Here is a 14,166-nt window from a genome sequence, read left to right on the forward strand (position 1 = left end):
TTTTTTCCTAGAGATTGCACAACTTCCCCTTGACAGAACTGCACCCTCATAGGTCAAGTGGTTTGCCAGAACCCGCAGGCGGGGAGGTGCTTAACAAGGAAGAGAAAGTAATAATATGCTTATGCTGACTCTCGACGGTCCCGAGCTTACTTCTTAGATCGTTAGAGTTACTATGTGAGCCTAAAAATTTTTATTAGGATTTCAAGTAGAAGAATTTTATACGTACCCTTACTAAAAAAAGCACTCCGATTCGTATCCAGGCTAGAACAAAATACGGCATGCAAGAGTCCTAAAAAAATTCTATTGCACAAACAATATAAACAATCAAATTTAATAATCCAAATATATAATGTCCAATGTCCATATAATTACACCCAGAATTTGCAGAAAAGTAAAGTGGCCGGGCACCACTGGCAACAAACTTAGATTCTAATCCTAAGAATGACGCAAGTGATTTTTGAACTAGGATATACTCTTTCTTGTATCTTCATTTCTTCTTTCTTCCATTTCTTCATTTCGTCTTCTTTCTTCTACTAGCTCCTTAGATCCGTCAGATCTGGATATCCAAATGAAAAGAAACTCATCCCTAAAAGGGATATTTTCTTTTCTATTTGGATATTATAATCATCATAATTTGGCCTTCCAAATAAAAGAGAATAATCCTTTAAGGTATATTCTCCTTTCTTTGGATTTCAAATCGGATGTAATATCCCATTTTCAAAATCACTTTCACATTTTTGACTTTTAATACATTACATTTACATCACAGAAAGAAAAGAAAAATCTAGACCACATGCAGGGTTATCCTAAGCAGTTTATATAAAAATCATCCCAAGCAGTTATATATTAGCATTTAAATTAAATTAATTAGCCACACTTGGCCACACTCTTTTTATTTGGGGGCTAAGCAGCTGAAGCACCTGTAGCATTTATATGATTATTAATTAATTAGCCCCCTTTTTACTGCCCTGCATGAGTGTGGCCACCTGCAGAAAATCTTGTTAACAACCAGATCGTTCCTAACCTACGGATAATCTAATCGTCAAAAAAGATCATATCACAGAGTACAATAAAAGTAAGTAGACAAACACACCAACAATTTTACAACCAACATGCAGTGAAAATCGAAAAAGCCCGTCACAATGCAGTAATAAAGTAAACACCGATCTAACCTAAAGCTAAAGTCGGTTGTCCTAGCAAACAATTCTAAGTGTGTGCAACGGGTTGTGTGGTTTTGATATGTCCTATGTAGGTTAATTATTGACTAAAGTTTTCTAATTGATTGAATTTTAGTTTAAAGGTATTCACTAATCCTAAAGTGAGATGTCACTAAATTTTCTATATTATATATTTCTATCCTAAAGTGTGCATGCATCCTAAGTCTAAGTTTTTTAAGACTCGGTCCTTAATAAGTCTCTACTGTTATATAGGATAAAAATATTTGTTATTACTAACCCTTAGGACTTTGCGTATATGTAAAAGGGGTTTAGGGATCTAAGAACAGATAAAAATAAACCTAATAAAATTGAAGTTACTACAGGGACCTAAAAGGGAAGGGTTCGCACAAACCACATCAAGGGGCCCCTAAAGATTTTCTAAGTTTAGAATACTCAGTCACCGGGGGCTACGACCCGGTGGTTCCGCCCGTAGCACCTCTACCTAGTTGGATAGAGGCGACTGACGTCATTAGCTTCTTGTCCTTTTGTTCCCTCGACCAGTACCGTTCCTCGCAGTTTATGCCAATAAAGAAAAGAAAACAGGGATTAGAAAGCATATTTAATTATTAATAATAAAATAAATGAAATTTATTAAAAATAAAAGACGTACATTTTTTCGGGCTTGAACACCAGTTTGGTTGATTATGTTTTGAAACTTTTACTTTTAGAAGTATGCTTTGTATATTTCCAACATTCACTTCCACTCTTTCAAACTTACACAATTTTCATAAAACAAAATTTATCTCTCACACTTACACATTTCACTATTCCTAAAATAATACTCTCTCTATATATATTTTTTTAAAACACTTTTATACATTTCAATTTTCAAAGAACCTTTCTACACATTTCAAATTTCAACGCATACATTTATCATTTCCAAAATAATACCTCTCATTTTCAAAAATCACTTTTCAAACCAAACGCACACTTTACTTTTCTTTTCCAAAATACACAATTTCCACAAAACTAATATTTTACCTCTTACAATTTGTATATTTCACCATTCCCAAAAATCATATTCTATCTTCCTTTTCAAAACAATTTTATACACTTCACTATTACACATTCACATACTTTGCTTTCACTATACCTTTACATACTTCCCTTTTCAAGTTTTTCATACATTTCACCTTTCCAAATCATAAGAAGAAAACATCCATATATAAGATGAAGCATGACTATGTATACCAATTTCCACCAATCATGATCCACGAAATATGCACACACAAACCTTCAAAATACATATATGCTTTACTCTTCCAAAATATAGACAACTCACCATTCAAAGCTTACACACTTTACATTTCAAAGTCTTTCACATTTCTGAAATATACACTTTTTACTATTCAAAGCCCAAACATTTCACTACTCAACATAAACATACTCTTTTCAAAATATTTAACCTTTCAAAAACACCCACTTTATTTAAGGAAAATGATGCAAAGTTCACTTTTCATCTTTCAAACTCAATACTCCCAACAAATGCAACTCAAAGAAAGAACTAAAAAAATAATTTCATCTCCTTCCAAAACCCATGAAGTTCTCCAACATAAAACATATTATCTTTCCAACAACTTTGTAAGCCTCAAGAACATACATATATAGCTATTAACATAAGGCCATTTGATCACTTTGAGAAGAGAATAGCAACTATAGAATATAAAGAGACCATAATAACTTGTTTCATTTCACTGTCAAGATCTCATTAAAGATAAAATAAAAACAAAATATTAACTAACTGATTATGAGAACTAACCACTAGTGAAGTTTAAGCAAATGATTCAAGAAATCCTCTCAAATTTTGTAAGGACTGACCAAACTATCAATTCCAGTTATTTCTTGGCTATCAAAAATGAAAACTCAGAAATCACTCAAGAATAACAACATCTAAGTTAAGAGGAGATGATTTATACACTATTGCAAATCTAACAGAAATTTGATCCATAGAGAGCTCATCTTATGGAAAAATAATGTAAATCTAAATCTTATTTTCAGATTAAACAAAAAGAAAAAGTGGAATCCAAATTCTTTGATTTCTTCTTAAAGAAAAGAATCAAGATGCATCTCTCTTTTATCAAGTCCTTGTTACCTCTATTCAAACAAATCACAATGTATAGTGAGGGCTTCAGGCGGCATCGACTAGAGCTGTTGTCTACGCGAGCAAGGGGAAGCGACGGGATAGAGGGTGACAGGCTGGGGTTTCGTGAATCAGAGAGGGATATAGAGAGCCTTGGGGATTTCCGAATTATTTGCAAAGTGAGAGCCAGGAGGCGGAGGGGGGCTTTGTGCAAATGAACAGAGAGAGGGGAGGAGGCGGGAGAGATTTTGCCTGGGTTAGTCGCAAAAGAGCAGGGTGACGGAGCCGGAGCGAATTGGTAACTGGGAGGAGGCCTTTTGCGAACTGCAGGGGGACTTTTTTCCTTCTTACAGGCTAGGAGAGGAAGTTTTTTTTGGAAAGAAAAAAAAGGGAGAGAGCATGCGGTTCGTCCGAATCGAGAGGGAGATCGTGCGGGTGGTTTTCGAAAAATGCTGAGGGAGAGGATGATCGTGCGAATTAGAAGGAGAAGGGCGGTGGAGCAGTGGTTTCGCAAATTGGGGGAGCGACGGACTGAGGCTGTTCGGGAGAGGGATTTCGCGAACTGGGGGAGAGTTCGGGCTTAGAGAGTACGATCGATCCAGAGAGGATGAGTTTTGTTTTAGTCTGTGAGAATGGAGAGGAAGAGTTGTCTGGGGATTTTAACGAACTGCAGAAGGGGAGAGGACTTCGTGCGAACTGATCCGGAGAGGGAAACTAACCAAGCTTGAATACAAACAAAAAAGCTCGAATCGAACTCGAACTGAACTTGAACAAACTAATAATAAACAAACTCAAACCTGAACATACACATACTCGACTCGGTTCGATTCGCTTGATGCCCTAAGAAAAATTAATCATTGTTTCCTTTCTATTTTTATAATTTTTTATATCTTAATTTATGACATATTTTAAAACAGGTTTTTGATTTTGCCTATGAGGATGAGATGTATTTTCTTTATTTTTTTTATTCCCATAATGAGGTCAACACATGGTTGGGGCAGACTTTGGTTCACTAGTTTGCAACAAGGTTCGCTTGTTCAATTCAAGGAGTGGTTCATTGGTTTGATTTTATCCTAATTAGTTTTCTGTTTCCCATGATATGCAATTAAGATCTTTGTAGTCTGTTTGACGCTAACATACATTTGGGCCCAATAGTTTCATTGTTTCACGCTAGCAAATTGTTGTTGGTTTCTACCTTTTTTGTATGAGAATAGAAAGCTGTATTTTTCGGGGTCCCTTCTGCAGCTGAATGATTTTACCAACTGAGATTTTTTGAACTAGTAGGCATGCAACAATGAAAAGGTGAAGATAAAAACAAATGGTTCGAGTCATGCATGACATAAACTTTTATTGAAAAAATTCATATTCCAGTTTTAGTTTCATTTGCCTGTTAGATGTTTGTTTCTTTGTGTGTGGTAAAGTGTGATTGCCTGATACTAGTGGAAGTAAGCTCCTTGCATTGGCGCCGAATCTAAATCTTTCCCGATTTGGTGATCTCTTTTTTGAATCTTTTTTGGTCTATTTGTTATGTCGTTACAAGAGTTCTCAATTTAGTCAAATTGGACACAATTGAGAGATTTTAGTTGCAGCAATAAAAATTCAATTGCGCGATGACTTTTTTCATGGCTCTTCTTTTTTTTTTTTGAATTTTTCATATTTAATCAATCACCGCAGTATCGTTTTGATTTAAATTATCAAAATTTCTGGTTTGCAACTGAAAAAAGCAAGTATTTTTGGGCGTGTTTTAGTAGTCTTTAAATTTTGAATTGTAATATTCTTTTGGGACCAACATTCGTTGCAACATCATAGTTGCATTTGCAACCTAGACCTATATATTGGATTATCAGTTTTGGTAACCTTTTTTTAGATGGGACCAACTGCTCTTCACTTCAATAACGTTACCTAAAAAAAAAATAAAAAAAATTCAATAACGTTACCTTTAGAGTTAGGCTTGTTTTTTTTTTCCCCGAATGTCAGGAACCACTGCTCAAACCCTTAGAAAATCCTTGAGTAGCATTAAGCACGGAATTGTTGGTGGATATCATATGTAATATCTATTTTAAGACGCTGTAAATCTTGAAAAGGGTACAAATACCACTAGATACTGCAAATCATTTATTTTCCTCTGCAAGCACATGCATATCTGTAAATAATACAAGTCATATGCCATTTACATGAACAAATATTACAAGGACATTTTTTGCAGTTGCACACCTTACAATGTACTTAATTTTTGGAGAAGTAGAGTTTGTAAATAGTACTTTTCATGTCATATAGATCAACATGCATAAGTTATGATATATTCCTTTCTGGGTTAAGAACATATTAAGATTATTTTTAAAATTTGTAAATGATCTTGCAGCATGCAATATAACCTCAAACTGTTTATTTTTCTCGTAATTTAAAAGTCTCATATGCCAAAAGGAGTTACTATAACTCTTTAGAAGTGTTTTTGCTTCATGTTTCAGCAGCTTCTTTAGCTTCTGTTAGTCACCCAGCTTATACTCGTGTATCTAGGGGAGACATAGGAAAAATTTCTGCTATTGGTGGTGAGACTTTGGCGATCTATGATGCTGATCTAGTCCTAATGCGTTTAAGCCTCTCTTTTTTTGGAGATATCCGTACTCTTAATTTTTATCATTCATTTTATTGTGACTAGTAATGAGTGATTCACTTAGACCTCCAAGTCGAACCCTATGATATTATGTTACTGTACATTTTACTTTAAGTTTGACTAGTAGTTATGATTTACTGTTCCTAATTTCTGTTTGTTAGACAGTTCATTTGTTATTATGCATACATTATAATTTTTTTGACTATTTTTATATGCGGATAATTATTTTTATCTGTACTTACTGTCTATTTCAATTTGCATCACTTCTTGGAGGCAATTGAGACAGGATGGCTTCCAGGAGATATTCTTGATGATGTACCTTGCAAATATATCAATGGTTCTGTCATCTGCGAGGTCAGTGAACTATTGTATACCCCAAAACGTTTAACTATTAATTACTGTGCTCTGGCTATATGGCATTTTCAATTGGGAGGTCTTTTTGGTGGAAAGAGTCTTGCTACATTGGTTGTTCACATGCAACATTGATTCCAAGTTAGATTATGCTACCATATAAATTTGAATTGGCCATTTGGAATGACCTTATGTACGACCAATTTTCAAGTCTTTATAATTACAAATATAAAGGATTCATGTAGCCGACCCCACGTAGTGGGATAAATACTTGATGTTGTTGTTGTATAATTACAAATATAAGTTTAATTTACCCTTTTTTGGACATCTTCCAATCTTGTATGGCTTATGTTGACGTCAGACTCTTTTTGCTTCTGGTTAGCTATTGTTTCTATGATTGTACAATTGAATTGTTTATTTTTCAGAGTCCATAATGTATCTTAAAGTTCTGCTGTTTTTCAAATCTTAACATGTAACTGATTTGCTTATTTGTAAATATGAGATCATCTTTTTCTCGTAACCTATTGTGTTAGACACAGGCATTTAACTCTTCATGTGAACGAATTGCTTAAAGAGGGTTAATACAAAATAATAATTTTCTCCAATTTTGTTATGGTACCAGTAGTTCAACCACCTTGGTGAATGTGAATGTGCGAGCATTTGTATTCTTGCTATCAGAATCATTTAGTGAGAAGCTTTAGTTGGTAATGTATGTAGTTCTTTTCATCTCAGATTCTTGATTTGTAAGTAACCAATAATAAAATACTAATTCCATGCATGCGTCACCAGCATGACTCGGCAAACTCGAAAGTATACTTTATAGCTCTTTCATCCATACAAGTAGTGTGACTTCATGTTGTAGAATACAATACAACAACAATTACTGAGCAAAGCCTTAATTCATTTTCCATATCATGTTATTTCAAGAATGGACGTTATCAATAAAACATGATAACAATTGAACAATAGATGTTATATGCATCGATAGTAAACATTCATTTCACTCAAGGTTTAAAAAGACGAAATCGGGAATCAAAGCGTTTTGCCTTAGCAAGGCGAGGCGTCGGTTCGAGGTGTAAGCCTCAAAACAGACTAATAAAAAAACACACAAACTTACAAATAATTCATAAAAATGAAAAAAATAAAATAAAACATCAACACATTTATTTGATTCGTCATTATAAAGATCTAAACTACAAATTCCAATATTAAATGTTATTATAAAATAAAAATTTGAAATGAGATTCAAAGTAAACACTCATTTAAAACTTAAATGCACCATAAAGATTAGAATCCACGGCGGTCTCATTCGTATTTTCATATTTTTCGTAATAACTCTCATATGTAATAATTATATCATCATCGAATTCCGACTCAAACATTCTTCAATTATAACATTTTTTTTAAATTTCCATATTAATTAATACTGGATTCAATGTAATATAAAACAAAGCAATATAGTAATATAAAGCAAAGTAATCCATTATATTTAAATCACCATTCGATATTTTTTTAAAAGTTTGAACTCCACTTTGCTACTTTCTATTAATTACTTGTGAAGTAGAAGTTAATCACAATTTAGTAATTATTTTAATATTAGCTTTAATATTTTGATTCTTCTCATTATCAAACTCATTCCTCCATCCTTCTGTAAATTACTTGTGTCATACTTTAAACTATGGGAGAGAGTTATGGAGCATAGGTTGCGGCTTGACACTAATGTTTCTCAAAATCAATTTGGATTCATGGCAGGTAGGTCTACTATGGAAGCTATACCTTTATTGAGAGGTTTGATGGAGAAGTATAGAGAGAATAAGAAGGATCTACATATAATTTTTTCTTTGATTTAGAGAAAGCATATGATAAAGTTCCATGAGAAGTTCTATGGAGAGTTCTACATAAGAATGAGGTTAATAATGCTTATATTCAAGTCATTTAGGATATGTAGGTAGGAGCTGTTACTTGTGTTTAAACACAAGGTAGTTTGACCAAGTATTTTCCTTTTTTTAGTTGGATTACAACAAGGATCAGCCTTAAGCCCATATCTTTTTTGCTTTAGTCATGGATGTTCTCACCTGAAATTTGCAAAAGGTTGTACCCGGTGTATGATTTTTGCTAATGATATTCTTATTGTTGATAAGACTAGGAGGGAGTTGAAGTTATACTTAAATTATGGAGGTCAACCTTAGAGTTTAAAGGCTTTCATTTGAGTAAATCTAAAACTGAATATATGGAATGTAATTTTAGCAATAATAGATATAGTGGAGGATCATGACTTTGGGCGATCAAGTCATTAATAAGAGTACACGTTTTAGATATCTTGGGTCTATTGTTCAGAGTGATGGTGAAATATATAGGGATATTATTAGTAGAATTCAAGTTGGATGGTTGAAGTGGAGCAATGCATTGGGCTTGTTGTGTGATAGAAAAGTCCCTTTCAAACTTAAGGAAAAGTTATATAAGATGGTAGTGAGACCTACAATGCTTTACGATGCATAATGTTTTCCATTAAAAGGGAAACATAATATTAAGTTAAGTGTTTTAGAGATGATGAATGCTCAGGTGGATGAGTGGCTTTACTCTTAGAGATAGATACGAGATGAGTATATATGTGAAAAGGTTGGAGTAGCTCCAGTAGAAGATAAGATTAGAGAGAGTCGTCTTAGATGGTTTAGTCACATAAAACGACGGCCTTCCGATGACCCGGTTAGTGAAGTAGATCTATTAAATTTGACTTGTGTTAAGAAAAACTTGGTTATAAAATATTAGAAATGATATTTCTTTATTAGATTTAGATGAAAAATTGACTCTTAACATGACACAATGGAGAAAAAAGATTCATGTAGTCGACCCCACATAGTGTGATGTGATAAAGGCTTGTTGTTGTACTATTTTTTGTTATTATCCATTTATCATTAGAAAGTATATCATTAACAACCAAAGGATTTATTCTATAATCACCAGTTATTCGTCTTTATAATTTGAAGTGCTTATCTTTGAAATTTTATTTAAACATAACACAACCATTTAACCTTATTCATTCATTCTATAGCTAATTGGTTCATTCTCTTTGTATAATAGAAGAAAGTATATATATTAATAATAATAATATATAATAAAAAATTATAAAACTTAACTATAATGAGGCGTTGCCTCAAAATGCTTCTAGGCGTTAAGCTTGAGGTGTGTGCCTCACTTAAAAAAGTCATAAACCTCACTTGCAACTAGCGAGGCTTAAGCCTCAAGACACTCATTGTGGGCCTCAGTTCGAGGCGTACCTTGAGGCGTGAGCCTTGAAAGAATTTTTAAACCATGAATTTTCACTATAGACTTATGTAACTAAGCATTGACGAAACAATAATAATGTCAATGTTAACATTCTTTTCATCACCTAGGTGGCTATCACCCAATCATAATAAGTTCTTCATATTATTTTCTATTGGCTAGGGGCATATGTTACCCATGACTTTGTGCAAATAACATCCAATCTCATACATGTCATGTTATTTCAGGAACGTATGTAATCAGTAAAACATAATAGTTGAATAATAGATGTTATATACTTTAATACTAATAATAAAAAAATCAAGAACATTACCATTCATTTCATGCTGACCTTCATATACATGGTATGGTCTAGGGGTGAACTCGTTTTTTAGCTTATTGACTCGAGTTCGAGCTTGGGATTTGGCTCGCGAGTCGAGCTTGAGTTAGACCTGACTCGTGCGACTAGACTCGTTTACACCCTTAGTATAATCAATGCAAGCAAAGGCAAGGATGACCGACAATTGTTGGTGGGTGTGACATTGTTGAAGTCACTCAAACTTCATCTGGTTATAAAACGAATCCACTGACGCACTCAAGACATCGAATTTGCTAAGAAGAGTCATTCATGCGCAACTTGGTCGAATAATGATAAAAAAGAGACCATTGGGGAGCGCAACGTTCAGTTGTGCATGAATGACTTTCAATCATTAAAAAGACTGTGTCGATGCGTTCAAAACATCTAATTTACCTAGGAGGGACCACCTCCATGTTCAATTCGAGCGAAGATGGTCAAAATTGACGAACTACGGGTGCGACGATGTGCAACATCATACGAACGATGTCCGTTCATGAAACGAACTTCGCCGTTGTGTTTGAAACGTCAAAAATACTCAGAGATGGCTGTAATATCATGCGTCTGCCTCCGCCTCCGTATCATAATATTGCCTGGGTCTTTGCACGGGCAAAAATACAAATTCTGCATGAATTTTGAGGCGTCACACATATCGAGGTGCAAGAGGGTGAAGAAAATTACATGAGGATCGGCACAGCTCTTTTTAAATATTATTCTAATTCAATTTTATAAAATATAAATATATACTGCTAAAAAAATCTAAATAAAATCCTAATCCTATATCCTGCCAATCTCGTGTCCCAAGCCCTGCATAGTCGCCTTATCTTTGCTAAAAGAATTAAAATAATAATTATAATAACAATAAAAAAAATAAATGACTAGAATTAAAGTCAATACCCATACTCCCTCATTCACTCTAAATGCCCCTTCCCATTTTTTGCTCTTAGCCGCTGTTTACCCACGGCCGGCACCCACACCGTTCCAGTACTTCTGGTTTGTGAGTGTTATTGGTTTAAGTCAAAACAATTGCAATTTTTTTCTCATTGGGTATGAATCTTTTCCGATTTATGTTTTAAAATGGTTTTTGTTTACTTGATGATTTTCTTTGACTTAAACAATTATTAATTTTTTTCTTGTTGTGGGTTTCTTGAAATTTTTTATTTACATCAAAAGAAAATAAGTACTTGCTTTAATTAACAGTCTTTGAAGTTGTGAATTCCAAAGTCAATTTGTTTGATTTTCATTTGCTGCATCATTTAGTTGCGTTAGGAATCTTAAATCCTAAGACATCCTACATCTTATGATATTATATTCTTTCCGGTGTAAGCGGCGAAATATTTTCATTCTTGCTTTTAATTGAGCTTCTGATAAGCCTTCTTTGATCATAGTATGTAAGTTGAAATTTTCATTTATTTAAGGTAAAATAAATTGTGCTCATTTACCAAATTTCCTTACTTTCCAGGTGCGCGATTATAGAAAGTGTACACTAGAACAAGGGACTATTGCTCCTATTGATGCTGTTCCTGTTGTAAACAGAATCCGTCTTCGGATGTCTCTAGAAAATGTTGTTAAGGATATTCCTTTAATAGCGGATGATTCATGGACTTACAGTGATCTTATGGTACTTCACTCTGTAAAAATTGATAATTCTATTACATTTTGCTAGCAAATATTTAAGTTTACATGAATTCTATATTTTTTGATGCTGTAGGAAGTTGAGTCCCGAATATTGAAAGCCTTGCAGCCAAAACTTGACTTATCCCCTACTCCTATGTTGGACAGGCTTTGTGCTGACCCTACAATTATTAAGGTATTGAACATATGCTGAAAATCTTACCGTTCAGAATTATTTTTGCAAACAACTAAGTTCCATCTTGCATAATTATGTTGCAGCTTAATGTTGATGTGGGAAGGAAAAAAAGGTTGCGACCAGCTACCGAAGTCACGATCACCTCCAATAATCAACCTCATGGGAAAAAGATTTGCATTGATGGAGCACCTGAAATTGCTAACAGTGAAGGAGATTCAGGAACTGTGTTAAGCAATTTAGCTATGCAACAAGCTCATGAGAATGCAACCACTCAGCCTGGGGTTATTTCATCTTCACGGTCAAACAATCCTTTTCATGAAGCCGCTAGGCCAACTTTAACTGTTCCAGGTCATACAAAGTTTCAATCTGCTGTCAACCAGGCTGGAGTGATTCAGGATCATGGCTTATCTCCTGCAAATTATGGGGTCAGTGCCAGCATTTCGTTGCCTCAGAATATGGTTGGCTCGTACACAGATACTGCTAATGCTAATTTTTCTCTGCCTGGACGAAGGGAGACTCAAAGTTCCCAGTCAACATCAATGCCAGGTTTAAAGAGACCAAGGCAGAATGCTGCAGGTCTCGATGGTATTTCAACACAGCAGGTAGCTGCTCCGCTAGGTGGCTTTAGTGGGCAAGATATGCAGTGGAAGAACCAGACTGTGCATCCACAGATTGATGCCAAGGGGTTTCAGTACTCCAATGTTGGGGTCCCAAGGTTTTCTCAGATGAATCAAGAGGCAGTGACATCTATTTATTTTAACCAGCAGGTGATGAGATATGGGCCTAAGGAGGAGCAGATTGACTCGGATAAGTTGGATAAGCAAGATCTTGAGAGATCGAAGGATTCTCTACAGGCGATGACCACTGACAATTCATTGGATCAGCACCAATTACGTGCACAGCATCAAGCACATCAGTCATCTATGAGGAGCCATCTTCCACCTCTTACACAGTGGAATAACCCACGGTTGCCAGTTGAGAAGGATATGAGAAAGGAAGATGTGCTTCAAAAACGGAAGACATTACCCAGTCCACGTGTTTCTTCTGGACCATTGGTTCAATCTCCTATGTCATCAAAATCTGGAGAGATATCCAGTGGCTCGGTAGGTGGTCAATACAGCGCAATGGCTGCAACTTCTGCACAGACTTCACAGTTGGACAAAGTACCTACAAACTCAAATAATGCGGTTGGAGCCCCTTCTGTTGTTTCTAGTCCCAGTGATTCAGTACACAGACAACCCCAAGTTTCTGCTCCTCTAAAACGGAAAGCAAATTCTGTCCCCAAAACACAAGTCATGAGTGGGGTTGGATCTCCTGCAAGTGTGAGTAATTTTAATACTCCATTGAATGCTAGTAGCCCGTCAATAGGAACATCGTCTATGGTTGATCAAGTGCTAATGGAAAGGTTTGCGAAGATTGAAATGGCAACCCAAAGGTATGACTGCACTCAAAAGCATAATTCATGCTCATAGTTGCTTGCGTTTACACAAGTTTGGGCATATGAATATGTTTAAATTTGCACAATGGTTTATGCGCCACATATACTTGGATTGCATGATCACTTATGCTGTGTTTATTGATGCTTGTGGTGTTTATTGAGGGACTGTCCACAAAGAAGTGAAGGGAATAATTTCTAGTAGATTAATATGAAAACATGGAAAAAAAGAAAAATGAGAATTAAATAGATCTGGGCACAACCTCTTAATTTTACAAGTTTATAAATGCTAGATCACATAATTACTTTTTTTATGATAAAAGGACTAAACTGATCCCTTGACTTTTTATGAAAAATCAAAATAGTTCCCAACTATATTAAAGAATCATTTTTGTCCAGCAACTTCTGAAGTAGAATATACATGCGAAGATGAGTTGCTTAAGGAAATTTGCACGCTTAATATTCCTAGAACAAATAATTATATCTTAATGGTGAATTTAAACGACGAAATAAAGCACAAAGAGCGGTAAGACAAGCTTAGGCCGAATCACGCTCGTAAAAGTTAAGATCAGCAAACAAACAAGTTAATCATACGTTGCATACATGAATGGTTTCAACAATAAATCCCAATGCTAACAATAAGATTAGTCACTCTGATGAAATTCTCTCACTCAACTCATTAAACTCTAGGATTAAGCAGAGAACAATTGACAAGATTTCTTATGAATCAATTAAACCACAAAATAGAGTAACGAAGGAAATAAAGGATTAGGGAAAGAGTTCACCAATTTCAAGCAGTAACCAGCGGTGGATGACCTCAAATCAGCCACCTCTTTAATCTACGAGATCTGGATAGTCATCTGGAATAAGTATGGAATTCTGGACAGCGGTTGGGGCCTCCCGGGTGAGGGTGTGGTGCAAAAAATTAAACCAATTTTTATAACAAATCTTCTTATTTTTAATCTTTTCTTGCACAATTGGATTCCACCACCAACTATTTTTACTATTAGGAGCTTTTCCCTTAGATACTCCAAGCACAT

At 34.9% G+C, this 14,166-nt stretch overlaps 1 protein-coding gene across 8 annotated transcripts in view; it reads left to right on the forward strand.

The window, feature by feature from the left end:
- LOC110116631 (protein PHYTOCHROME-DEPENDENT LATE-FLOWERING) overlaps positions 1-14,166 on the forward strand; it is a 49,338-nt gene that overhangs the window by 20,287 nt on the left and 14,885 nt on the right. For all 8 annotated transcript variants that reach the window (XR_003702526.1, XM_028699736.1, XM_020850294.2 and 5 more), the window contains 4 exons: positions 6,185-6,265; positions 11,344-11,502; positions 11,593-11,691; positions 11,775-13,126. Coding sequence is in view for 7 of the 8 variants with exons in the window: in XM_028699736.1 (XP_028555569.1) it covers positions 6,185-6,265; positions 11,344-11,502; positions 11,593-11,691; positions 11,775-13,126 (1,691 nt within the window). In the remaining variant the exon portion in view is untranslated. The remainder of the gene's footprint in view (positions 1-6,184; positions 6,266-11,343; positions 11,503-11,592; positions 11,692-11,774; positions 13,127-14,166) is intronic.

Source organism: Dendrobium catenatum, unplaced genomic scaffold (assembly GCF_001605985.2).
Source record: "Dendrobium catenatum unplaced genomic scaffold, ASM160598v2 fragScaff_scaffold_1378, whole genome shotgun sequence".
Lineage (NCBI taxonomy): Eukaryota > Viridiplantae > Streptophyta > Magnoliopsida > Asparagales > Orchidaceae > Dendrobium > Dendrobium catenatum.